Source organism: Thermothelomyces thermophilus, chromosome 7 (assembly GCF_000226095.1).
Source record: "Thermothelomyces thermophilus ATCC 42464 chromosome 7, complete sequence".
NCBI lineage: Eukaryota > Fungi > Ascomycota > Sordariomycetes > Sordariales > Chaetomiaceae > Thermothelomyces > Thermothelomyces thermophilus.
The window spans coordinates 1,834,050-1,858,868 of record NC_016478.1 but is presented as its reverse complement, the minus strand read 5'-3'; the positions used below and the strand labels follow the sequence as shown (position 1 = coordinate 1,858,868).

The following is a 24,819-nucleotide window of genomic DNA, read 5'->3' as shown; positions in this document are numbered from 1 at the left end:
GGTCAAGGCCGCAGCTGCCGAGGCCCACTTGCACGTCTGCCTTGAGCTGAGTAATACTTCTCGATTAGCTGAGTTAGGGATTGTGGAACACTTTTCGAGCCATGTATGGTCTATGGCTGCCCTTATCGACCTCAGACGATACATCTGCAAGCCCATCGGGCAATGCTGCTGTGGTGTGGTGGGAGAGCGCGCTTGGGATCGTATAGTGTGGTGCGTCTTCCCTGTCGCTGATCAACTCGTGGCGACAGACAATCGCGGCGGCAAGAGAGAGGGACCGAAGAAGATCCACCCAACGCTTCTCTTCGCGTTGCCCCACGGGCATATCCGGAGTATGTAGTGTACTTGTACGTATACCGTACTCCTTACGGAGTATGTACATACATTACATACACTAGGATCCAAATCGGGCACCCTGGCCAAGAAAGAAACCCAACGCAGGCCTCAATGACATCCGCTCTGTAGCTCACCAGCCCCTGGCACAGGCTGAGGGAGCTCAACGCGAAGGGCTCCTTTCTGCCAACGGCGAAGGAACAATCGGACGCTCCCGCTCTCTACTACTGTACGCAATTGCGCTTGCCCCTGAAGCATCCCCGCCACAAGCACACGGGACACCACCGATGTCAAAACCATGAATGTGCCTAAAATAACCAATCGTGCATCTCGCTTGTCGCGGTATCGCGGCCCTGATTCTGTTGTGCCGTCTCGTAATGCCAACCGCAACCCATTGCGCTGGGGCGTCGAGTGCAACTCGGGAAGATTCCTGCCCCCCCGAGAATACGCCAGAGATGCCGTTCAGAATCTAAAAATCGCCAGAAAACAAGCATCCCCTCAAACGCCGTATCGTACATCCGCACCTTGCTTGCCACCTATCGTGTCTTGGTCGACCCCTGTGTGTTTTGTGGCGCCCCCTTCCTTGATGCCTTCTCCTTCAAAGCTTCGCTCTGTTCCTCGCCGGAGTTGACTTCAAAGAAGTGGTATAAAATGATCAGCACCATCGCGGCAGAGCCGAGTACAATGGCCAGGCGGTAGAGCTCTGTGTCCGTGATCATGGTGACAGCAGGTTGATATCGGGGGAGGGGGAGCCTTGGTAACGGATGCTCCAGGGCGAGGAATCGGAGTGGACAGGAAACTGGCTGTCGCATTTACAATCAGTGTAAGGAAGCGTGCAGTAACTCGTTGTAGCAAAAGGCGCAAACTCACCTTGCTTGGGGATTGTCTTCTGCGACTGGGTGGTCGTGGGACTCGGCGCGTTGAATCTGGACAGCTTTCCAAAGCACTGACTGGTACGGTTCTGGCGCGCAAAAGTACTCCGTACCGGTACGTACCTCGAGGTAGCCACTCGCTGTACGGAGTACGGAGTGCGTAAGTAATCCGTACTGGTAGTTTGTTGGAGTGCCAGGTGGGCACTTCCTTACCAATTACTTCGTGCACGTCACGTGCTAGCAGTTACATTGGTACCAAGTACGGATTACACAGTACATAGTACGGACGTAGACGTCTTTGCTTCCCACGCCAGGGCTGGGTGGCAGTGGGGCGTCGTTAAATCGAAGCGCCATTCAGAAGAAGCCTTCCAGCCGGCGAAACACAGTTTCGAACAAGATCCCCCGCCCTTGGTACCTGTGAGTTTGCCTTCTGCACGCACGATACACCATCTCCCCCTTCATCCCTCGTCGAGTCCTCCAAACGCTACCGCTCTTACCACGCCGCTTCGCATAGGATCTGATATACCGAATCTCGCCCATCATGCCTCCCAAAAAGAACGAGAAGGGCGGCAAGAAGGATGCCAAAAAGATTGTCGAGGACAAGACTTTTGGCATGAAGAACAAGAAGGGTGCCGTTGCTAGGAGGCAAATTGCTCAGCTCGAAGCCAGCTCGCTCGCCCAGCAGAAGCGTAAGGAGGCCGAGAAGAAAGCGCGCGAGCAAGAGAAGAAGGCTGCCGAGGCGGCCAAGCGGGAGACCGAGGCCCTGCTCAACAAGCCCGCCCAGGTCCAGAAAGTGCCCTTCGGCGTCGACCCGAAGACGGTTGTGTGCATTTTCTACAAGAAGGGGAACTGCGAGAAGGGCAAAAAGTGCAAGTTCGCCCACGACCTCGAGGTCGAGCGCAAGGTCGAGAAGAAGAACGTGTATCAGGACACGAGGGCGGAAGAGGAAGAGAAGAAGAGGCAGGAGACGTCGGCCGACTGGGACGAGGAAAAGCTTCGCTCCGTTGTGCTGTCTAAGAAGGGCAACCAGCGCACAACGACCGACAAGGTGTGCAAGTACTTCATCCAGGCCATCGAGGACGGCAAGTACGGCTGGTTCTGGGTCTGCCCCAACGGTGGCGATAAGTGCATGTACAAGCATGCCCTTCCGCCTGGGTACGTATTGCACGGCACGGGTCGTATCCCTGGCATAAGCAACAAAGCTAATTAACCCACTCACAGGTTCGTGCTCAAGACGAAGGAGCAGAGAGCCGCGGAGAAGGCCCTATTGGAGAAGTCGCCACTCAAGACGCTGACCATCGAGGAGTTCCTCGAGTCGGAGAGACACAAGCTTACCGGAAAACTGACACCGGTGACGCCCGAGACGTTTGCCAAGTGGAAGAAGGAGCGTCTAGACAAGAAGGCGGCCGAGGAACAACTGCAGAAGGCCAAGGAGGCGACTGGTCGTGCCTTGTTCGAGAGCGGCAAGTGGCGGATGGATGAAGATGAGGAATCGGAAGACGAGAACGATGGCACCTGGAACCTCGAGAAGCTACGGCAGGAGACGGAGGCGCTCAGGATGAAGAAAGAAGAGGAGCGTCTGGCCGCTCTGCACGGGATTCCGACGGCGAATAGTGAGCCCAGCGGCGTTCCAGAGGACTCGGCCGAGCCAGAAGCAGTGCCCAACACTTGAAAGGCCACCGGCAAGCACGACCTACTCACCATGCCGAGCGGCCGGGCGAGGGCAGCGAGCCCACAGAGCGCTCCCCCTCAACTGGGCGCCCGGCGTCGGCCATGCTGCTCGAACATCTGGAAAGCTTTCAGTTGACGAGTGGAGTTCAAGGCTGACTCACAGGGCGGCGGCGTATCCGGAAGCATATGAAGCTAGAACACACTACTTGATCTGCTGCAAGGTCACGGGCGCAAGTTATCGGTTTATATAGGGAACACGACAAATACATCTCGATGTCGGAGCCCCAGCTGGCCCGGGCTTACCGCTTCGCACCTCTGTCACGCGAACGTGTCCTTGTGCACTCCCTCGAAGCTCCGGAAGCGGCCAACAACCAAGATGTTTGATGTAAGAGTTTTCAGTCCTCTCCTTAACCAATGTAGTTGTTATTCCTTCAAAACTTCTCAACATACGGCCTCAGATCCAGCTCCTGCGTGAAGCTCGACCGATGCTGCGTATGCAAGTGCCAATAACTCTCGGCAATCTACGGTCGCCATTGCCGCCACCGCCGGCATCGTCGTCGTCAGCAGGCAACGTACGGCGAAACATCTCGAAAAGGTCCGGTCCAGAACTCACCGCATCAGGACTAATCTTGCCATCCTCCTTCCCGTCATTCACCGTGTATCCACGCGTCCGCGGGATGTCAATGACGCCGTCGACTATGACATGCGCGACGTGGACACCCTGCGGGCCGAACTCGCGCGCCAGGCTCTGCCCCAGCGCCCGCACAGCGAACTTGCCCGCCGCGAAGGTAGCGAAGCGCGCCGAGCCGCGCACCGAGGCCGTCGCGCCCGTGATGAGCAGCGTCGGCGGGTGGGGCGAGGTCGGAACGGCGTCGAGGAGGGAAGGGAGGGTGGCCTGTGCGAAATTGAAGAGGCCGCGGCTATATGAAGCCCGTCAGATGTTAGAGGGAGGTGTTCGCGAAGAACTGGGAACAGGGTGATGAGGAATCTGCAAGGGGTGCAGCATACGCGTTGCTGTTCAGGCTGGCGTCGAGGTCTGAGGCTTGCACTTCGAGGAAAGGCTTGATGGCAAAGCCAGCGCCGACGTTGTCTGGCAGTTCGAACCACTCATGTCAGCACTGCTCTCCCGACCCAGCCATCACTTTACTTCCATCCTGGGCGTGTAGATGAGGAGAAAAGCTCACAAATAGCAGCAGCCAACTTCAGCCCCTTTCCCTTCTCAAACTCGGCCTTGATCGTCTCAAACGCCGACGCAACCGCCGCGGGGTCGGAGGTGTCTGCGCTGATGCCGCGCGCCTCGCCGCCCTGCTGCTTGATCTCGGCCACGATGTCGGTGTAGTTCGACGGATTTCGGGCGATCAGCACCACGGGGTAAGCCTTGGCGAAGCGCAAGGCCACGGAGCGACCGGTACCGGCGCCGACACCAGCAACGACGGCGTAAAAGGCTTTTGTTGAGGCCATGATGAACTTGGGTGGGATATAAGGATCTCGGATGTTTGACTCGGTAATGCTCGGTTGTTAGGTCGGGTCAAATTAGTAGAGTGAGGAAGTTAGGTAGGAACGAGTGCTCGTAGTGTGGTTAGAACTACGGGTCTTTTATAGATACTAGTAGTGTGCCGCCAATGCTCTCACAGGCAGCTGCCATGAGGTGCTCGGTTGACGCAATGATATGATGAACCGGGTGCCGAATTCACACAGCACAACCCCGCCCTGAGGACCCCAGATGTGGTCATGATTAATAATGCGTTTTCTATCTTTGTCTCCATGATTAGAAAATTACCGAAGGCAGACGGAATCCGTCGTGCAAAAAGATTCTACATGTGTGCCATTCACTCCTCTCACTCGGTCGGATAACTCGCACGGGAGGGAAGGAGACGGGGAGTGCTTGAAGCGGTTGAGTATGGCGAAGCGGCACTTGCTGTCCGAGAATGAAATTGCAATCGGCAGAGGGTTAGGGTTTTGGTTGTTGTTTTTGTTTCCCTTGTCTTGCAATGCTTAGGTACTGTACCTGAGAGGTAACACACGGAATACGTGGAAACTGTTTCATTCCTTAGCGCGTTCTTCTAGAGCTTCAAGCAAACACCTTCTGCCGCACGTTCTCATCTGTCTCTCATGGGTCGGATACCCTTTCGATGGCGCTCCGGTTCGATCTGCCTCTAGATTCGGTATTTGGGTCTGTTGGTCGAGTAGCTTGTAAGTAACCGCCCACCTGAACATCAGGTACCTTAAGGTACTTACATTACGGGAAGTTAGTAACCGTAACGGAACAGACCGCGTGAACCTCAACATCCAAAGTTCCGCCGCGTCGAGAACGTCAATTGATATTGATTTCTTCACCACTGACGGGACTTAAGGGTTAAATCCTGGAGGCTCTGTTCAAATTGATTTTGTTATTGAATCTACCCGTCGTGGATTCGGCCCTTGGATGATGCGATAACCAAGACCGTCGTTTCCTAGTTGCGACCAGATTGTTCACTTGAGCCTTAAGGTTTCGGGAGGCTTAGCCTTTCGGGGAAGATGCCTTACGATCCGGACTGGGACCTGGAGGAGGGGGATGGCTACAAAGCCGATACTCTCCAAGCCGAAGCTGATCACGGGAGCCTATCTTCCGGGCACGCATCGAACGGGATGGGCGCAGTGGGAGAGGGAGATAAACAGGGACAGGAGACAAGCGGCCATGAGGACGGGCCGGACAATGTGAAGAGTGAGGATGGCATGGAAGTTGAACTACCCGATCGTGATCGACATCATTTCGGAAATGCTCAGCACGACAGGCACACGACTCCTCGGAGCCGGCTGCCATTCCCGGGTGCAGAGGCTATTGCGAGGCTTCCCCACGTGGAAGTCGTCCTTCACTCCAGCCCAAGACGGTCCTCATTCACCGCATTGGAGGATGAAATGATGGAAAGAATTGACGGAGAAATGAATCTGGTTACCTCGGACATTGTCCCAGACCAAAGGAGGCACCAAGAACGACCCCCAGCAAAGGCGCAGGCTGTCCCGCCCAAGACGCAGACTTCTGCCGTTCCAGCACCCATCCTCACTCCCCAACCCAAGAAGCGCGGGCGCCCGGTCGGCTGGAGACTGGGGTACGGCTCATACACAGCAATGAGGTCGGGACTGCCACCCGGGTCGTCGACGCCGCGTCCGAAGCCGCAGAGGCCGACCAGCGAGCAGAAAGCGAGGCGCCGCCCGGGGCGGAAACCAGCTCCAACAGCGCGCGAAACCTACCTGAAGCTCAACCCGCGCTTTATCTCCTTCCGTTGCGAGTGGGAGAACTGCCCGGCGGAGCTGCAAAACTTGGATACCCTCCTCAAGCACCTGCTCGTCGTCCACGGCCGGCCGTCATCGTCGGCATCATCATCCGAGTCCGGCCAGCCTCTCCCCTGCAAATGGTCCAACTGCACCGCCATGCCACTCCCGTCCCGCGACTCCTTCGCGGCCCATGTTGAAACCGCCCATCTGATCCCCTATCTCTGGCACGCAGGCGACGGCCCGCGCAACAGCACGCCAACGCCCCGCCTCCGCCTCCGCTCATTGAAAGAACTCCCCGGAACGGCAGCGGCGGCAGCGGCGGCAGCGGCGGCAGCGGCAGAAGCAGCAGCGGCATCAGCAGCGACGACGTCAACGACGACGGCGGCAGAGCCCCTTCCAAGCTACCTTTTCAACGAGCGGGGCGAACAAGTGACGCCGTCAATCGCCGGCCAGCAGGTGGAGAACGAGGAGGAGCGCAAGAAGCGGCAGGCGCGCGTGAACCGGGTGCTGCTGCAGCGCGACCAGAACGCGCCCGAGGAGCCGGACTACACGCCGCGCGAGCTGGAGATGATCACCGAGCTGATGAGCGCCAAGAGGGCGCGGCAGGAGATGTTTCGCGAGTACGCCCGGCGGGTGTACAGCAGTGCCGAGATGGCAGGGTGGAAGCCGTATTAATTAAGGTCTTGTACTCTGGATTTCAGTCTAGTTGCACGTATACTAGTAATCGTAGGGCCGAGGGACACGTATGATGATGGTCTTATGACAGGTGTTGGGCCTAAGATATCCAGAGCTGGGGAGCGATATATGCCAGCAAAAGTCTAGCTGGTGTTGATTGGAGACATCTATGTAGTGATGGGACATTCTGGGCATATCAATCTCATGGCAACGTGCACGGCGTGTTGAGCAACGGCGTTAAACGTAAACGTTTGTGAATTGTGCTGGCTTGAGTCGATAGATACGTAATGTACGGGTTATATTCCGTCGAGCTCCGTTCTCTACTGGTCCGTTCTAAAGAAGAAGGGCAAGCGGCCGCCGATTAGCTTCCTGGCCCCTCAGAAGGGCTAGAAGACGTATAGAACAATCTGACACAGGGACCCGCGGGGAACTGACTCGCACCCAGAGACGACACCCCGGGCATTGACCACACGTCAGTCTCGCAATATTGGAATTGGCCACTCGTTAAGGCGATCGAGATAGGGGTCGCCTAAGTGGCTGCCAGCGGCACATTGATGAGCGATCGTATGTACACACCACTTGGTGCACATACTGTACTGTAGGCATATCCATTCATCAATGAACTTTGATGCAGTCATCTCCCCTTTACGAGTCGAGGAAGGTGGCGAGGTGAAGAGAAACCCCCCTACCACAGTCGGCTATTCACGTTCGAGTCGGGTATTGGCTCTAGCAGTTGCACTAAGCACTGTAACCCGTACAGAAATCATATATACTCCATGGTGTTGGTGCCAATTTCGGGTGTTGTGATTTAGATGGCTGAATCACCAACAAGACATCGGCAACAACCTCATGGTTCTCGCCCGGGTTAACTTTCTTTTCCCCGTGGTCCGACACCGCTCTCCCAATACAGTAGGTGCAGGGCTTTGTAAGCCGAAACGTGCGCTCAACGGCGGCAAACCGACACGAGAAGCGGTGGTCCCGGAACCGGCGGTACTCATCCCGAGGGCTCAAATCCCAAGAAAAGATCGAATATAACCGCCTCGTTTGTTGGCGAAATTTGGCACCACCATGTTCAATCCTTCGAGTTAGCCATTCTCGTCCTGGTCCTGGTGCGCACCAGGTACTTGGTATGTATGTACTTACAGTACCTTACCTAATCTGAAGGCACCAGAACCTGCTCGAGTGTTGTGCAGTAGGAGGCAGCATTGACAAGTCGCCCCGCCTCTACCCCTGCGCCTCTGCGTTGAATTTGGAGAAAAGGGGGGGGGGCTCCTGCCTGCGCCTTGGCCTGTGCTCACTAGGATCAGTTACGAATTGGGTACGGAGTAGTGGCGTGTCTGGTTGACCAGTCTGTCGGGGCAACCGTGGACTTTTTTTCGAGTTGGATGCATGGGGGTTAGCCACGTCGCAAAAACAGCATTTAGCAACTGGATAGAGCCTCATGTGTGCAATCGGGCCAAGGTGGTAAGATTGGCTTTGAGTACCAAGAATGGCTTTCTTCACTTGTTCAAGTCTTCCAAAATTACCTTCAACTCGGTCACTTGGTGACTCAGGTAGTTAGTAAGTTGTCGGGAAGCGAAGTAGATCCGGAGCAGCGGCAGGAAACGGAAGGTGCCTGAAGCGGATTCTGGCCGGCGGGCGGCATGTCCCGTGACTCCCCACTGTTGAGGCTACTGCTCGGGCCTGGATGCGTGCGCTAAGCCGCTCGCTTTTCGCGGCTGGCAGCAGCCGCCCACCCCCCCCAAAAGGACTGGATGGGGCCATCAAGCCGGTTGATTGCTCACGGTCTTCCTGTCTTCTCCTGCCACTGGCCGCCCGCCTGCACACAGCCCAGTAGCCAGAGCCCACATTGTTGTGCACGACCGCATCCATTCCGTCTATTCAATCGCTTTCCCCCCTCAACTCTTCCCTCCCCCCTCCCCCCCAAAAAGAACCCGGAAAACACGATGGTCCGCTCCCCATGATCATCACGACGCCGACCTCCAGGATGCCGTCCATCACCAAGAACACGAACGGCGACATCCATTTTCACCAGAAGGTGAAGGGGTGGTTCACGCGGAATTCGGCCAACCGCGACCGCGCCGTCGCCGACACCGTCGCACCCCAGAACGCCGGCACCGGCAATGGCGCCCCACGCACCGACAGCGGCAAGAGCACCTTCCGCCAGACCAAGTTCTGGACGGTCGGCCGCCTGCGCAGCGCCACCACGGCCAGCGAGGGCAACCCGCTCGAGACGGAGACGATGAGCCCGACCGCCCACGCGAACCCCTACTTTGCCCACCAGGGCCAGCCCGGCCTCCGCCACCACAACGAGGGCTCCGTGCCGCCCAGCCCGCCCGACACGCCCACGGTCAGCGTGAACCCGCCCGACGATGACCACGGCGTCCCCCCCGAGAAGGCCACCTCCGCCACGGCCGCCGCAGAGCTCGCGAGGAAGCTGAGGAGGGTTGCCAGCGCGCCCAACGCACAGGGCCTGTTTGCGAAGGGCGCCAAGAGCGGCGGCGGCGTCGTCGGCGGCAGCAGCAGCAGCAACGGCAGCGGAAGCGGCGGCGACGACGGCGGCAACGGCCAGCGGGCCGTCTCGGATGAGCCGACCAAGGAGCCGTTTGAGGAGGGCGAAGGCTCCGGCACGGCCGCGGCCGACGGCGGGCTGGCGGTGCCCTCGGAGACGGACGGGATCGGCTCGCTGCCGCCGCCGAGCCAGTCGGCGCTCGCGTTCCGCAGGACGTATAGCTCCAACTCGATCAAGGTCCGGGACGTGGAAGTGGGGCCGCAGAGCTTCGACAAGATCAAACTGATCGGCAAGGGGGACGTCGGCAAGGTGTACCTGGTCAGGGAAAAGAAGAGCAGCAGGCTGTATGCGATGAAGGGTTAGTGTTGCCTAATGTTTGCCGGGGCCAAGCGTATTCTCCGGGCTGCCGGGGTCCCCCGTTTTTTTTCTCTCTCTTTTCTCTTTGCTGACAGATTGCTATCACAGTGCTGAGCAAGAAGGAGATGATCAAGCGGAACAAGATCAAGCGGGCGCTGGCAGAGCAGGAGATTCTGGCGACGAGTAACCACCCGTTCATCGTCACGCTCTATCACTCGTTCCAGTCCGAGGACTATCTCTACCTCTGCATGGAATACTGCAGCGGCGGCGAGTTCTTCAGGGCGCTCCAGACGCGCCCGGGCAAGTGCATATCCGAGGACGATGCCCGCTTCTACGCGGCCGAGGTGACGGCGGCGCTGGAGTATCTTCACCTCATGGGCTTCATCTACCGTGATCTGAAGCCAGAGAGTAAGTACACTCGAATAATCCTACCCATCTCCCCCCCCCCCCCCCCCATGATAAGCATGATATCCCGCTAACCTTGCTTCCCCTCTCTCCCCCTCGCCAGACATCCTTCTCCATCAGTCCGGGCACATCATGCTGTCGGACTTTGACCTCTCCAAGCAGTCGGATCCCGGCGGCAAGCCGACCATGATCCTCGGCAAGAATGGCACAAGCTCGTCGTCGCTCCCGACCATCGACACCAAGTCGTGCATCGCCAACTTCCGGACGAATTCGTTCGTCGGTACCGAGGAGTACATTGCGCCCGAGGTGATCAAGGGCAGCGGGCACACGAGTGCGGTCGACTGGTGGACGCTGGGCATCCTGATCTACGAGATGCTGTACGGCACGACGCCCTTCAAGGGCAAGAACCGCAACGCGACGTTTGCCAACATTCTCCGGGAGGACATTCCGTTCCCGGATCACGCCGGCGCGCCACAAATCTCAAAGTCAGTTCTCTTTTTTTCCCTATATTTTTGCTTTTCTGTTCTTTTCTTTTTCTCTATGTCTCCTCAATTTTCTTCCTCTCTGGTCATCTCCCAATCCCCCTTTGTCATAACTAACGTGGCGGTGCAGCCTCTGCAAATCCCTGATCCGCAAGCTCCTTATCAAAGACGAGAATCGGCGGCTCGGCGCGCGGGCGGGCGCGTCGGATATCAAGTCGCACCCCTTCTTCCGGACGACACAGTGGGCGCTGATTCGGCACATGAAGCCGCCCATCATCCCGCACCAGGGCCGCGGCATCGATACGGTCAACTTCCGCAACGTCAAGGAGAGCGAGAGCGTCGACATCAGCGGCTCGCGGCCCATGAAGCCAGGTGTGCCGCCCGATGGCAGTACTCCCGGCGCGGAGACGCCAGATCCGTTTGAGGAATTCAACAGCGTCACTCTGCATCACGAGGGAGATGATTGGAGGACATAGTTGTTGGGCTGAGTAGTCGCGATCGCGATCGGCTTGAGGGGAACTTTTTGAGCAGATGACGACGCATACCATGATGGCCGCACCTTTTTTCTCCTGTTCCATGTACTCATGCTTCATCTGGTGGAGTTTTACGGCGTTTTCTCGTCTTTTGTCGCCCTTCGGTCTTCTTTTGATGAAGGGGGAATCCTTGTTCTTTGTCATTGTGAAGGGATGGATGGATGGATGGATGGACGGTGGATGGGTGGGAAGCGACGCTGGGATGAGACAGGTTTTCTCTTTTCCCTTTGAAGAAAAAAACAAAACAGAATCATTGTGAACAGTTGAGACCGGAGCAGAAAGAAATTACAGCGTCCTGTAGGATTTGGTTAGGTCATGATCGGGGGTTGGACTCGGTGGTGCTACTGCTTGGTCTGCTGCCCTTCTGGCCTAGGCGTGTAGTGTAAGCAAGTGAAGAAATGATTGAAGTTGCATCCACGTCGCCTTTCCACAGCATCGTGTCGAGAGGTAGCGGCTGACGTGAGCTCCCCCCTGCTGCAGAAGAGATCTAGAATCAAGCTCGAGGTTGATCTGCAAGGTCCGTGTATATTTGCAAGTTCGGCGTGCTTGGCCCGCGTGGCTCGCATGGGCCGTGTGACCGGTGCAACTGCGCATTCCCGGAGAGCTGTCTCAGTACTGGGAGGTCAGTTATGTATGTTCATACAGCACACATGGACATGATTCTGTATGTACGTACGTAGATTTCATTCCCCAGTTTCGCATGTGGCTGTTGGGACAACGGACTCGCAAGGTGGGGAATGTGAACACACCATTTCAATATATTCAATATATCAAATCAGGGAGGACTCAAACGCACATGTGCCCGCCTGAGTTGGTTTCGTGGGGGAGCGGGGCTTGGGGCGAGGGAGTAAACGGAGAAGATAAGGGGGACGGTGGCTTGCCTCTTGCTGTGGTGAGTCTTTCCCTCGGTGGCTCTTTCCCTCGGTGGCTCTTTCCCTCGGTGGCTTCCTCTGTCGAGGCCGAGGAAGAGGGAAGGAAAGGACGGATCTTGAACACGTCCGCCGTCCGCTTTATTAAAGTCTGTCCCAAACTTAACCCTCCTCCTCCCCTCCGCCATTGACGTACCTACCATACGATATGAAAGGTACCTTATGTACATGCATTTCTATATACCTTATATCCTTGATCCACCGTGTTCTCCTTGACGAGCTCGGGACACCAGCGTCACATTGTTTTTTTTTTTAAAAAAAAAAGATCCGGCACCACAAACTCCCTCCGACGTCACCCCTGACGCGACACACGAGCCCATCCGCACCCGGATCGACCACAAAACAGCCAAACACCGGAGATGTCTTGTTGCCCCCTCCCTCACGTCAACACCCACGCCGCCGCCTCCCCTTTCCCTTCCTCTTCACCCCGCCCAAACGACACAAACACCAACACCATTTCGTCCGGTCGCTTCTCCCTCCCCTTCCGGCAGCCGCCCACCGTCCTCGAGATCATCCGCGGGGACCCGGACGAGGGAGACGGACCGGATCCGCGAACCGCATCCGTGACGTGCCGCGCCGCCGTCGCCTCCTCCCCGCTGGGCCCTACACCAGCTTCTCCTCCGCCACGCCTCCGCCTCCGCCTCCCCCTCCCCCTCCCCTTCCTCCTTTCCCAGCCCCAGCAGCAGCAGCAGCAGCAGCAGCGACCACCACTACAACCAGCACCAGGCGGTGGTGGTGGTTCGCGGTCTGCCGCGGGACGTGGTGGAGGCGGCGCTGGCCGAGGGCTTGGTGCCGGCGGGGTGGGCGGACCGGTTCGTGCGGAAGTGCCTGGCGCGGCGGAGGCCGTGGCGGCCGGTGGTGATCCGGGGGAGGGGCGGCGGAGATGGGGCGGGAGGGAATGATGGAGGCGGTGCCGCTAGTGGTAGTGGTGGTAGAAATGGTAGTGAGACAAGGGGGCAGAGGCTCGGGGGGTACGTTTGGGAGTATCCTGAGGTCGTGGAGCTGGAGGGGGGCGGCATCGCGTTCGGTGGTGGTGTGAGGGACGGTGATGTCGACGGGGCGCTGCCGCCGCCCGTGATGCCGCTGCTGCCCCGAGGAGGCGCTGGCGAAGAGCGGGAGGGTCGCGAGACGGGGAATAAGAGGCTGGGGGTGGTGTTCTGCCGGGCGGGCCTGTGGTTTGGGAAGGAGAGGAGCGTCTTGTTCCTGGACAGGGATCCGCGGGATGGCCAGGGTCAGGGGAGGCGCAGGGCGAGGAGGAGCGCGGGTGTTGCTGCTGGTGCTGCTAGTGCTGCTGATGCTGATGCTGATGCTGCTGGAGAGGCAAAGACGGAGACCGGGGCGGAAGGGGAGGTCAAGGAGGACTTGGAGGACATGGTGACGGAGATGCTAAGGTCGAACCCGCACGCCGTCGACATGCTGCCCACCGTCGTCGCCGAGGCGGCCTACCACCAATGGCTCGTGCTGTTTGACTTTCTGGAGCCGCACCCCAGGGTGCTCGATGAGGCAACGATGGCGTGCTACCTGCGGATGCTGCGCTCGCTGGAGCTCAACGACGAGGCCGACGACGGGGACACGGTGTGGAGGAGGTTGCTCGTCCGTCTCCTAGGGCGCATCCAGTTGCTGAGCAGCGCATCACCGGTCGCCTCCCTGTCCACTCCCCGGGCTCCGACCGTCTCCGGGACGACGGGCGAGATGGCCAACATATCCAAGCGAAGGATCACCAGCCAGCCCAGCACAACGGGCGAGTTCTGCCTTGTCCCGTGCCGCCACGGCCCCATCGCCCAAAGAGCCCTGGACGAAAACCGGAAGGCGCTCGACCGGCTCGGCTACCTCGCCGGCATCCTCAGCCCTCTGCCCATCGTCTCCGGAATCCTCTCCATGGGGAACGGGTTCGGCCCCTATGGCGACAAGTTCTTTGTCTTTTGGGCCGTGGCCGTCCCTCTGGCCGGGCTCGTCCTGCTCCTCATCCACGCCGACACGATCCGCAAGGCCGAGGTCTGGGTCGAGATCGGCTCCGACCGCGTCGTGCCTATCTCCCCGGGGAAGACCCGAGACGGTGAAGACCGACCGTCTCCCGGGCTGCTGCGGCATCACGCCGTGCCCTTCGTCGTGGACCACGAGGCCGAGGAAAGGAACCTTGACATGCCGACGATGACGGATGGTTCTGCAATCCTTGCCGGAGAGCCGGAGGATGGGGACCGGCCGCGTCGTCGCCGGTGGAGCACCGGTTGGGAACAGGTTCCCGCGGTGATCCTGGAGAGACCGGCCGACGGGTCAAAGCCGAGAGCGTGGAAGAGGGAGCAGCTGAGCTGGTACGGCGCAATTATGGCCATCTTGTTATTCAGGAGGCTCCGGGATGGGAGCCATGTCCCGGAGGGCGTGGCGGCGTGTGAGAAAGCCGGCCGTTGCAGAACGAAGTCGTGCTGACGAGCTGACCTTGTTATATATGTATTCATTGCCAGAGCGACTAGTACGGTAAGCTGAATAAGATTATGTTCTTTTTGGCGCCATCAAGTCCAGAATCAGTCACCTCATTTTCCACCATCAGAGGGGTTCCGGGGGGTGGGGGTTGAGTATTAGGGGTTAGGGGTTCAGGGATGGGATGAGTGCCATGGAAGAGCTCTTGGTTAGATGCAATGTATTTTTACCAGCCCATGAAATTGATGATGCATGTTAACTCTGTTATCCATCGAATTCGCGAAAAAAAAAAAAAAAAAAAAAAAAAAAAAAAAAAAGAACGGTCAGATAGAAGGACACGGCAGTCACGCATCAGGCCGAGCGCCTGTAAGATACCGTAACGACTTACACGCTGCGGCACAGCGTAACAACCCCACAACCACTCGCAACGGCCCGCTCAATTCAATGCTGCGTTCACAAGCCCCCCCGTGCGCGTCGACCGCGTCCTTACAAGCATTCTCACAACCTCACTTTGAGAATTGGGACAACCACACGCAGTGATCGCTATGGATCCCCCACCACGACCACAGAGCGCCCTCCTCGCATCCCCGCCCGAGCTCTCCCCGCTCGAGCAGGAGGTTCTGGAGGAGTATGAGCGGCTGGCCGAGAACATGAAAAACGTCCGTTCCCCTCCTCCCTCACATACTCCCCCAAACACGTTATCATCGAATACATGAAATCAATACCAACTCGGGAAAGAAAAAAAAAGAAAGTTAAAAAAAATAAAATGGAACGAAAGAAAAATAATAATAAAAGTCAAGACCCTAAACTGACAAACACAAACTAACCAAAAATAATCCAGCTCGCCGCCATCCTAGACGACCTCGCCGGCGCCCCGGCGTCCGACATCCTCGACGGCCTGCGCGCCCTCGAGCGTCAGACCAGCCTCGTCTTCACCCTGCTCAAGGCGAGCGTGTACAGCATCGTGCTGCAGCAGGAGATCGACTGGGGCAGCGGCGACCAGCAAGGGCAAGGGCAAGGTCAGGGTCATGGGCATCACGGTCAGGAAGAGCAGCAGGGGGGTGAGGAGGACGAGGGGGAAGAAGGCTGAAGAGGATTGATTGGAGGGGATTGAACCAGATCAAGCGGCTGAGGGTGAGGTGAAACTTGACAGAAGGACCTTTTATTTTTTTTTAATTTTTTTTTCCCACCCCCGGCCAGAGAGCGGCCGAAACCGGTTCAGGTTCAGCGGGAGACATCCAAGTCCCGTATTTTACCAGAAACAGCCATTCATCATTTGGGCGGCACATGACGAGGATATCCACGGTCTCATGGGTTAAGGATTGGTTGACGAGGGCGGCGGCGGCAGCAACGGCCACGATGATGATGGTCAGGGTGGGGATTATGGGCTTGACATTTACAGGGGGAAAGCAAGAGAAAAGCCGTGTGCCAGTCGAGGAGGAAGGAGGAAGGAGGGAAGTTACCTAGAGTATGGAGGTAGTGTATGCAACAACATTGGGAGGGGCCCGCCCAGCAACACCGAACATTACCTATGTATGTCATCCGTACATATGTACAATGCCACCACTACTAAGCAATTGGCGTCATCATTCACAACTAACGCCACGCCACGCCACGCCCCCCAGCACATCCCTCCCCGGACTCGCCAAACGGGGCCATGATGGATGTATGCACATGTCCGTACGTACACACGGCACACGACGCTTGCTCTTTTTCTTTCTTCTTTTATACAGGAGGATTCTACAGTGCAGTTCTGCCGGGGACAAGCAGAACCACAATGACAAGATACAAAAGAAAAGAGAAAAAAAAGGTTTGGTGGTTTGATATACATAAGATTTAGTACACGTCTCCGCCATAGTACACCTTGCGCACGTCGACCAGCTTCTTTCCGCGGCCCATGGCGATCTCGTCCGGGTCGGGCTGGTGCGTGAGCGCCCAGTAGGCGGCCTTGACTGTGTTCATGGGGTTGCGCGAGCGCGGGATGCGCGCGGCGAGGTCGTGGATGCCGGCGGCGCGGCACATCTCAAAGATGCGGTGCGGTACGCGGAGGCCAAATCCTGGACAGGTACATTAACCCGTCAGTAAGTGTGATCCTCCAAATCCCGAAAAAAAACAAGGTAACGCCGGTAGTATATGAAGCCTTTTAGAGAGAGAGAGAGAGAGAGTCTTACCTGGTGGGCGGGCCTCCATCTTGACGACGGTACCCGACACCTTGCTCGTGACGGAGCCGTAAATGGTCCGGTTCTCGTACCGGCGGATCGGCTGCATGTTCCGGATGGCCATGAGGCGGGCCTTGAGGGCGGCGACGGTGGGCTCGGTCGACTTGGCCTCGCCGATGCCGAGCCAGCCGTTGCCGTTGCCGACGACGAACATGACGGAGGCCTTGCGCACCTTGCCCAGGCGCGTCTGGTTGGCCACGAAGCGCTGGACGATGCGTTTCGACTGCAGGTTGAGGATCTCGGCCACGCTCAGGCCGGTACGCCGCTTGAGGTCCTGGTACACGCCCGTGTCGTCCAGGCCCTTGTCCTCCGGGTCGATCGCGTTCTTGTACAGGCCGGCCACCCCGGGCACCTTGCCGGGCAGGCCGTGCGCCAGCGACGTGTCTGTCGTCCGGTTCCCGTCCGTCATGGCCGACCGCTCCAGGATGTACTGCAGCACGTCGGCGTCGGTCGGCCCGGACGTGTCGTCCGGGTCCTTGGCCGCCTGCCTGCTCACCTCGGCCTCGAGGTAGCGCTGGAAGGCCCTGTGCGCCTCCTCGCGCACGTCGCCCGGCCACTGGCCCTCGGGCGTCTTCTTGTACTTGTCCGGCACGAAGTCGACCAGCGTCTTGAGCGTCCCCGTCACGTCGCCCGTCTGGAACTTGTCGGCCCACCTGATCAGGTCCTCGGTGAACTCGTCCATGTTCATGAAGCGCGCGTGCGGGTCCGGCGCCTCCTTGTGCCGGGCCCGCTTGTCGACGATGGGCTGCGTCTCGGCAAAGTCGTCAATGTAGGGCAGCGTGTACGGGTCCGACCGCAGCCGGCCCTGCACCGTCAGGTCGCGCGGGTCGATGGCCGCCTCGCCCGCCTCGAGGGCGGCGATCTGCTCGGGCGAGTACTTGGTCTTGAGGTGCTCGATCTCCTCGGGCGTGTACTTTGGAAACTTTTCCTTTGTGAACTGGTCGATCTGCTTGTCGTCCATGATGCCCATGTCGGCCGCCCGCACGCTGGCGAACCGTGGCCGCCGCCTCGCCGACAGCTGCGGCGAGCTGTGGAACTGGTTAGAGAGGACGAGTCGGCCGTGGTGGCATGGCGCCGTCGTCGTCGCCGGCGCAGCGCATGCAGCACCCGGCGACGGCGACGCCGCTGCCGCGGCCAGGCACCCGGAGACGAGCCTCCTGGCGGCCGGACGTGCTATGCTCATCGCTCTTCGGCTCAATTGGCTCGGCCCGCACCCGGCTTGGCTGCTGGTTGCTGGTTGCTGGCTGCTGGTCGCTGGTCCCGAGGTCGAGCTTTTTTTGTTGGCGGTCACGTATCGCTTCTATCGGGCCGGGACGAGCACTCAACCGGCTGCCACACGTTCAGATGGCCCAGACAATTTTTTTTGGGTCCAAGCTTGCCTGCAACTTGTAAAGATACGCGCCTAACTTTCGAGGCACCAAGTCATTCACTTGGTAACTTGTCTTGGCACTCTACAGAGTACCCCCATGGACCACATTCTGTGTTGCGCGACTGAACTGGTCATGTGAGTGCTCATGTGACCACAAACCGTTCCCACCTCCTTTCCCCCCGGTTCGACACATCAGCCAGTCACAACGATAACAAGAAGCTTTTTGAAATGGAAAGTATCAGTACTCACTTACACAACAGTATGGAGCAGTCCGTAGTCTGACTTGGCTCACTTCCGACCCGAGTAAGGACCCCTGGGCGATATGTTTTGGACCATTGGGCCTTGTCAACTCCTGATCAGACACGATTTGCGACCAATCAGTCCTCGCTTACCTAACTCTCGTTCAACTCTGGCGCAGCCCTGAAACACATTCGAGGACCAGCCCCCCCTCCTTCTGGACGGTTTCTTGCCGCTGCTGCAACGCCAATAACTACGACCCCGGATCAGACCCGCATCCCGAGATCTGCTCAGGCATTGGGGGAAAGACGGGGCCATCAATGACATCCCTACACAGTAAGGTATCTGAAGTCAGCTCCATCGTGACGTCCCTGGTTTCACATGGTTGCGCTTAAACGGCCGCCCATTTCCTCTCCCTTCTCGTGTAGATTCTGCTGTTTCTTCGTTCCACTCTCTTCGACTGTTCCTTCGGACAACATCTAGTAGTAATTCTGTTATTTTCTCTTCCGTCTCAATCTCTTTGCCACGGGCGCAGGCGGCCGCGGAACTTATTCTTGTAATTCCCGGAGGCGGCCCTCAACCTCAACTTAATCGCACCAACCTTCCGGTCGCGTCACATCCAAAACATCGACGTCAGCAACAGGCAACACCAACAACGCCGCGATGGGGCAATTTGACTGGTTCGGCAAAATCGGGGCGACACCAGAGGCCGTCGCCGTGCTTAACGACCAGCCTCACCTCTTCACCATCCTGATCATCGTCCTCATCGCCCTCATCCTCCAGTGTGTACTGCATTGGTACATCCACTATGCCACCATGAAACCCGAACAGAAAAAGAAAAAGGAAAAGAAGGGGGAGAAGAAGGGTCCCGAGCAAAAACGTTGAGGCTTCACCTCGTGGCTGGGAGCGTCACGGAATGCGCCTTTGGGGGTGGCTTCCCAATCTCCCGTCTGAGCAGCTGGGCGACGCGAGAGCCGGGCAGCCAAAAGAAGGACGGACGGTTGGGGACACGGAGGTAGAAGTCGACGCTCCGACGCAAGTTTTTGTCGCCACCTCGGGTCTTCGCGCTGGCCGCGGGTAACTCTGCTTTCGAGTTTTTTGAGCTCATCATGGGTCGCCGCATCCTCGGGGCATTGATTCCAGCTCTCTTCTGGCTCTTTCTCATACGACCATGCGCGAAGGCGGTATGCGTCCGCCAGACTGACCGCGAATTTGGTCCGACAAAGTCTCGGCTCAACTGCCCAACGGCGCATCTTCGGGGTACGGCGGCGGGAAGAAGTTTTCTGCGGCAGCGTTTGTGTTGATATGGCCGACCGGATCTGTTGTTCCGTTTCCTTGATACATAATAAATGTTTGACCTGGATTACCAAGCCAGTGTTCCTCTAATTCTTCACCTTGCGTTTGGCTGAAGTCGTAGGGATCCGTAAGTTGGGTGGATAACCATTCACTCTGGCCATCTTCCGCAACTGCTTCCCTGGCGATCGGATAAACATTTCCTTGTCCGTCAGTGTAAAAGTAGTCGCCTTCGGAACTGAGGGTCAAGTTGTCTGAGGACGGTACTCCGTCCTCTAGCGTGTAGGAGTCGCTCGTCTCTTCCAGAACGCCTATCTCGTGGACGGCCGGCTCGGAGAGGACTTCCGAGAAGCCGCCACTAAGGTCGAAGCTTTCTGCCAGGTCGTGATGCTCCGTTGTGGGCAAATAGCCGACGTCGGTTTCATGAGTCGGAGTATTCTCCCATCTCGTTCCTGCAAGGCCGAGTTGAACCCGCGGCTGTTCAACTGTTTTTCGCTCTGCTTGTCTCGTGGCAAATGGCCGCCTAACCAGTCCCGCCCGTATTCGAGTTTGACACAGTAGCCATAGTCGCTGTCGCACTTCGTCTGTGACATCTGACCTCGGATCCGCCAGCTCTTGGTCGTCTTTCGCTGGTGTGATCGGACGCGCAAAGTTGTCCAGCTTCCTTCGGAGAGTCGCGGAATGGGCGTTCCGCAGACGGCCAATTCCAGCAGCTATGGACGGAATGAGTTGTGAGTGTACATATATGGCCTACGACTTGAGTTAGCTCACCAACGGGATGTTTAAGATGCTCTAATACGTCACCTGAAGATACTGCATATCCCAAACGGCGGGAGCAATTTCAAGTAATGATGGGGAGGCCAAACTTTTGATGGTTTTAATTCCCGTCGTTGCACCCTTCACGCCAATAACTTTACGAAAAGCAATGTCTAGCAGAGAAGCCATCTCTGAAATGGCTTCTGCTGCTAATGACTCCACGTCTCCTTGTTCATGGTCGGGTAACTGAGGGGGTTGCGTCGTCATCGAGGTGGGACTCACATCGTTGGATTCCTCTTGGGCCAACACCGCTTTCCTGCTTCGCTTTGGGTTGCTTCTGAGGTTATATGTATGTCTTTGAGAAGGTTTCTCTGCCTGCTGGGGGCGGTTCAACACTTCGGCTGTTACTGGCTTGGGAACGTGCGTCTGGTTGCCAACTTTTCTTCTCAGTGATCTAAACATGTAATTCGCCTCGCACTTCAGCCCCTGGAGTTGAGCTAGTGGGATGTCTGCAGGGGCCACCATCTTAGATGAGAGGTCTGGATGGTGCAAGAAGTACGAAGCCTGTGCATGGCTCCAGGCGGATTGTATCTGGGAATCGTGGTTCGTCCGCAGCCTAAGCCCGAGATGTTCCCAGACCTGCAGCATCAGATGCCGTAGGGATTAGCTAGATAGCAACAGCAGATGGGAATGTCGAGGTACTCACCGAACATTCAGGGGGGAAGTTGGCAATCGCGGTCAAGATGCTTGGATCGAAGGTCGCCGTGTCGGGTACTTCCCCGTTTATCAAAGTTGAGACCTCAATTCGGCAGGAGCTGGCCTTGGAAATCCAAATCTTGCCGGAGGCGGAAGCCTGGGATAATGCTGCTGCGGTTGGAGTTCCTGGCCAAGATGGAGGAAATGCAAAGGAAAGCGAGCTTGACAGGACGAGAGACAGGCCCGGCGTCTTCCCGGCAACCTCGATGCTTCCAAGGTCGATCGAAACCCCCACCATCGCACGTCAGCGCAACCTGACTTCAAGGGCCGACTTCCAAACGCAGTTTTCTCGAAGTCGCACCCCAGAAAGTGCTGCGGGTTTGATAGCGGCAAGCACGGACAATATGGATATTATAGACAGCCTTTTTTTTTGAGGGATCAAAATGCCATGCGGACATGTCATTCCAAATCTCTCTCGGAATCGTGACAGGAGAATCACTTACTACGTGGACTCGAGGTAGGTACCGTGGGAAAGATGCTCTTCTCTTCGGGAAGGCGCCGCCCACACCACGAGTGAACACCTGGAGGAAGGTTGGAAGTTCCATTTCTGAGATGGATTCCGTAAATGTTTGTCGCAGTTCTACCCAAATAACTCTAGATGTATTGGTAAGTCAAATCAAGACCGCACCAGTCTGGAAGTGGTTCTCGTCGTCTCTCGCTCGCCACTGCCGAGCTGAGGACATCGTCCAATGCCAACTCTGATCACTGTTGTGGCACTCTCAGCAGCGAAAACAGCCACCAAGTCAAAAATGTTGCCGCAGAGAGAACCTTGGAACATTCAAAGGCCAGTAACATAATAGAGATTTCGTCTTTCATGCCTATTGTCTCCCATGCAAGCCTTGGGGTCCGACGCAAAGTCCGTGTGTTTCCCTCCTCTCGATTAGCAAAAGCGGCTTGAGAGCGCGGTTGTTACCCGGGCACGAACTCTGGGGCACCAGTAAACCGCATCCTGGAGCGCCATCTTGAGCCCAACGCACATTCTTACGTTTTAAGTCATCGGTCACGCGACCACGAGCCACCTCCTGGCAAAGTAAACAAACCCCCCCACATGCCAACTTACATAACAGACTACCGACTACAGTCATGCTGGTCCCTTGACCGAGCCTGTGGCGGACCGAGCATCAAAAGCGGCAAGGGGACAACAACATCAATTTCCTGATCCGTTTACCGAAGCGGCTCCGTCTCTCCTGGATTAGGGGTGACCTCAGATCTTCTCGCCGTCATTATCACGTTGAATCCATGCACAACCACCTCGCTGTGTCCACCCAACCAAGCCCTCCTGCCGCATCCGCGATGCACTGCACTAACTAACTGTGCGTGCTGCAAAATCCGCACTCGCGCCCGCTCGCCCTCTTCGCCACCCTGTATTCATGATCTAGCAGCCGTCATACGGACGGAGCCTACACCAGCTGGCTATCACGAAGACCTCCTCCGAAAATCAATACAGATCTCGCCAATCAGATCGGGCCCTACAGCCGCCACGAGCTCGGCAATGCGCGACTTGAGCGTGCCAAAGTCGGAGATTTTCTCCGTATCCCAACTGACAAGGTGCGAGGCGACGATCAGGTTGTCCGAGAAGTCGGACCGTAGCACCAGGCCGTCCATGTTAACCTGTTCCATCTCGGCGAGCGATGGGATTCCGGGCATGCTGCTAGACAGAAGGAAGGTCCCCTCCTCCCCTTCCCCTTCCTCATACTCGTCGACATCATCTTCATCTGCTTCTTCTGGTGGGCCGGCTCCACTAGCACATGTTCCTGCTGCTTCTGGCAGCGGCGGTTCTGCTGTGCCGTCGTGGATCCCGTCGTCATGACTGACCTGTTCATGTTCCCGCATGTCTCTCGAGAAACAGACGTAATGTGCCTTATCGAACCGCGCCAGCGCCTCCTTATCAAGCGGATACCACCGCAGATCTTCTGGATCCAGGACATACTGCGGTTTGTACTCGATCTTGTACCTCATCTTTGCGCAATTATGCACGTAGTAGCCAGGGTACCACCAACGGTAGCCGGCCTCGCGTGCCAGGGCTATCTCCCGCAGCGCGCCGAGCTTGCCCGGGTTGAGCCAATGTATCGACTCATGGTAAAGGAAGTACACAGCGCTCACGCAATCGGGTAGGAGGTCTAGCACGCCGACGGCAACCAGCTTTCCGTCAATGCGGTAACACTGGTGGAAGGATCCCAGCTGGCGTTCCCTACCGTCCGGGCCTACCATTACACCCCGGCTCAGGGGGGAGTTGCACAGAAACCGCTTAAAACCATTGCGGGATATCTTCTCGGGCGGCTCGCGGTGGACGACGCGCTGGTAGTTCTCAAAAACCTCGTACTTCTCCTCGGTGAACGTATCCGGCTCTAGAGTGACAGTAAAGTCGTGGTCCGGTGTTGGGGGGGTCTTGAGGGCTTGGGCCTCTGGCTCGTGGATTCTCTCGACCAGGTCAAAGACATTGTGGCGCCTCCTTACCTCGGCGCGGGATCGCGGATGCAGACGGGCCGCCTCCCTGACATAGGTATCCCCGATAATGTGGCGGTTAAAGCGGTTGACGGCCTGGCGTTGGTCCTTGGTGGGTTTGAACTGGGTCGAATCCAACCGAAGGGTGTAGTGTGGGCAACACGAGTGCCTCGGATTCGGCCGGTACAAAAGAGTGCCAGAGCGCCTCCAGCAACGGTCAACGATCTTTTGGTAGAAGGCTGGGGTCAGGGACGTCGCTATGGCATAGTAGGAATAACCTGCAGAAAATGAGTGTTAGTTGACATCGCATTCATGGACGCGAGTGGTGGCAAGGCATCTCTAGTGAGAGGATGCCTATCCTGGAGCGTGACCGAAGAGTGGGAGGGTGGGGGGTGGTCGAGCCGACCAGGAGGCTCGGGATGGGCAGCCGTTCCGCATGTGTCCGGGGATGTGTAAACGATGAACGCCAGGTCATGTCACAGTCAGGAGGGAAGAACATTCACGCTTTGCAAACTGACCACCACGGCTTCTTCGGCAATACCCGCACTCGGAAGAGTTATCATAGCCTAGTTGTGTTGACAAGACCGTTAGCATCTGTAATCTTGTCGAAAAACGCAGTACACTTTGATGTGGAACCCGGGGCTGTGGTTGGGGAACCGCCGCATTGGCGGCCGAAACCCATGACAGAAGGAAAAAGGATCCAGCGCTAGCTGTGAGTGGGGTGAAATGGTGAAGGGATTGGCTTTCGTGTAGGCTCGTGAATACAGCACGGGAGGACAAGAGATTGAGACGGCACCATAAGCCCACTCAGGCGTGGTGTAGAATGCGGGAGGAGATCGCGTGGTCTCCGGAGCGGATTGGCCAACGATATCGTGCCGTTGACGCACATGGCCCGAACGGTTGGGTGAGATGGCTCGGAATCTCGGGACTCACCGATTGGAAAGAGGAACGAATGCTGCGCTGCAACCTCGCCAGGTACTTGCATGCTTGCCTCTGCTGCTCCTTCCATCCTTCTCTTGGCTTGTGAAACCAAGCCGGTAGGGCAAGCCGGGTCTGCTCCGGAGCCGGGCAAGTCGGGGGCCCAGCGGGGCAGTCGGGTGAGAGCGGCGATGCAAGTGCCACGGCGCCGGACGTCGTCAGGCGGATTCGACACCGTTATCAATTTCCGGTGGCCGGCCGAGGGAGGTGAGGAACGTCGGTGCTGTGCTCCAGGGCTTGCACGTCCAACGGCCGGCTATGCTCGCGGGAGAGCCGATGATGGCTTCCGAAGGTGCGAAACTTCCGTTAATGAGGCTGCAGAGCCGT

General features: G+C 57.5%; 11 protein-coding genes across 11 annotated transcripts; 6 read left to right on the top strand and 5 right to left on the bottom strand.

Annotated features, from left to right (window-relative positions):
• Positions 1-401: 401 nt before the first annotated feature.
• On the bottom strand, positions 402-1,236 carry MYCTH_2316572 (uncharacterized protein). Its single transcript, XM_003666867.1, has 2 exons — positions 1,201-1,236; positions 402-1,133 (listed from the first exon to the last, which is right to left on the bottom strand). Exon 2 carries the CDS (start codon positions 1,047-1,049, stop codon positions 867-869), a length of 183 nt encoding a protein of 60 aa, XP_003666915.1. The 5' UTR covers positions 1,050-1,133; positions 1,201-1,236; the 3' UTR covers positions 402-866.
• A 302-nt stretch (positions 1,237-1,538) lies between these two features.
• Positions 1,539-3,116, top strand: MYCTH_2312055 (uncharacterized protein). The gene is made up of 3 exons (XM_003666866.1): positions 1,539-1,619; positions 1,717-2,357; positions 2,424-3,116. Exons 2-3 carry the CDS (start codon positions 1,744-1,746, stop codon positions 2,872-2,874), a joined length of 1,065 nt encoding a protein of 354 aa, XP_003666914.1. The 5' UTR covers positions 1,539-1,619; positions 1,717-1,743; the 3' UTR covers positions 2,875-3,116.
• On the bottom strand, positions 3,090-4,417 carry MYCTH_2312054 (uncharacterized protein). Its single transcript, XM_003666865.1, has 4 exons — positions 4,058-4,417; positions 3,882-3,963; positions 3,487-3,793; positions 3,090-3,394 (listed from the first exon to the last, which is right to left on the bottom strand). Exons 1-4 carry the CDS (start codon positions 4,332-4,334, stop codon positions 3,305-3,307), a joined length of 756 nt encoding a protein of 251 aa, XP_003666913.1. The 5' UTR covers positions 4,335-4,417; the 3' UTR covers positions 3,090-3,304.
• Positions 4,418-5,390: 973 nt separating this feature from the next.
• On the top strand, positions 5,391-6,803 carry MYCTH_2121442 (uncharacterized protein; the record flags this gene model as incomplete). The annotated part of the gene is made up of 2 exons (XM_003666864.1): positions 5,391-6,393; positions 6,490-6,803. The coding sequence occupies 2 exons, from the start codon at positions 5,391-5,393 to the stop codon at positions 6,801-6,803; spliced, it is 1,317 nt and encodes a 438-aa protein (XP_003666912.1).
• A 1,764-nt stretch (positions 6,804-8,567) lies between these two features.
• Positions 8,568-11,248, top strand: MYCTH_2312051 (uncharacterized protein). The gene is made up of 4 exons (XM_003666863.1): positions 8,568-9,673; positions 9,781-10,080; positions 10,181-10,562; positions 10,690-11,248. The coding sequence occupies exons 1-4, from the start codon at positions 8,764-8,766 to the stop codon at positions 11,033-11,035; spliced, it is 1,938 nt and encodes a 645-aa protein (XP_003666911.1). The 5' UTR covers positions 8,568-8,763; the 3' UTR covers positions 11,036-11,248.
• Positions 11,249-12,380: 1,132 nt separating this feature from the next.
• Positions 12,381-14,448, top strand: MYCTH_2145572 (uncharacterized protein; the record flags this gene model as incomplete). Its single annotated transcript, XM_003666862.1, has 2 exons — positions 12,381-12,589; positions 12,696-14,448. The coding sequence occupies 2 exons, from the start codon at positions 12,381-12,383 to the stop codon at positions 14,446-14,448; spliced, it is 1,962 nt and encodes a 653-aa protein (XP_003666910.1).
• Positions 14,449-14,817: 369 nt separating this feature from the next.
• Positions 14,818-15,719, top strand: MYCTH_2312047 (uncharacterized protein). Its single transcript, XM_003666861.1, has 2 exons — positions 14,818-15,098; positions 15,281-15,719. Exons 1-2 carry the CDS (start codon positions 14,985-14,987, stop codon positions 15,527-15,529), a joined length of 363 nt encoding a protein of 120 aa, XP_003666909.1. The 5' UTR covers positions 14,818-14,984; the 3' UTR covers positions 15,530-15,719.
• Positions 15,720-16,269: 550 nt separating this feature from the next.
• On the bottom strand, positions 16,270-18,048 carry MYCTH_2312046 (uncharacterized protein). Its single transcript, XM_003666860.1, has 2 exons — positions 16,611-18,048; positions 16,270-16,496 (listed from the first exon to the last, which is right to left on the bottom strand). The coding sequence occupies exons 1-2, from the start codon at positions 17,839-17,841 to the stop codon at positions 16,276-16,278; spliced, it is 1,452 nt and encodes a 483-aa protein (XP_003666908.1). The 5' UTR covers positions 17,842-18,048; the 3' UTR covers positions 16,270-16,275.
• An 879-nt stretch (positions 18,049-18,927) lies between these two features.
• MYCTH_57543 (uncharacterized protein) lies at positions 18,928-19,149 on the top strand (the record flags this gene model as incomplete). The annotated part of the gene is made up of 1 exon (XM_003666859.1): positions 18,928-19,149. One exon carries the CDS (start codon positions 18,928-18,930, stop codon positions 19,147-19,149), a length of 222 nt encoding a protein of 73 aa, XP_003666907.1.
• A 280-nt stretch (positions 19,150-19,429) lies between these two features.
• Positions 19,430-20,502, bottom strand: MYCTH_2084777 (uncharacterized protein; the record flags this gene model as incomplete). Its single annotated transcript, XM_003666858.1, has 2 exons — positions 19,430-20,307; positions 20,362-20,502. The coding sequence occupies 2 exons, from the start codon at positions 20,500-20,502 to the stop codon at positions 19,498-19,500; spliced, it is 951 nt and encodes a 316-aa protein (XP_003666906.1). The 3' UTR covers positions 19,430-19,497.
• Positions 20,503-22,319: 1,817 nt separating this feature from the next.
• Positions 22,320-24,636, bottom strand: MYCTH_2312042 (uncharacterized protein). The gene is made up of 3 exons (XM_003666857.1): positions 24,448-24,636; positions 24,018-24,080; positions 22,320-23,792 (listed from the first exon to the last, which is right to left on the bottom strand). Exons 1-3 carry the CDS (start codon positions 24,497-24,499, stop codon positions 22,486-22,488), a joined length of 1,422 nt encoding a protein of 473 aa, XP_003666905.1. The 5' UTR covers positions 24,500-24,636; the 3' UTR covers positions 22,320-22,485.
• Positions 24,637-24,819: the final 183 nt, after the last annotated feature.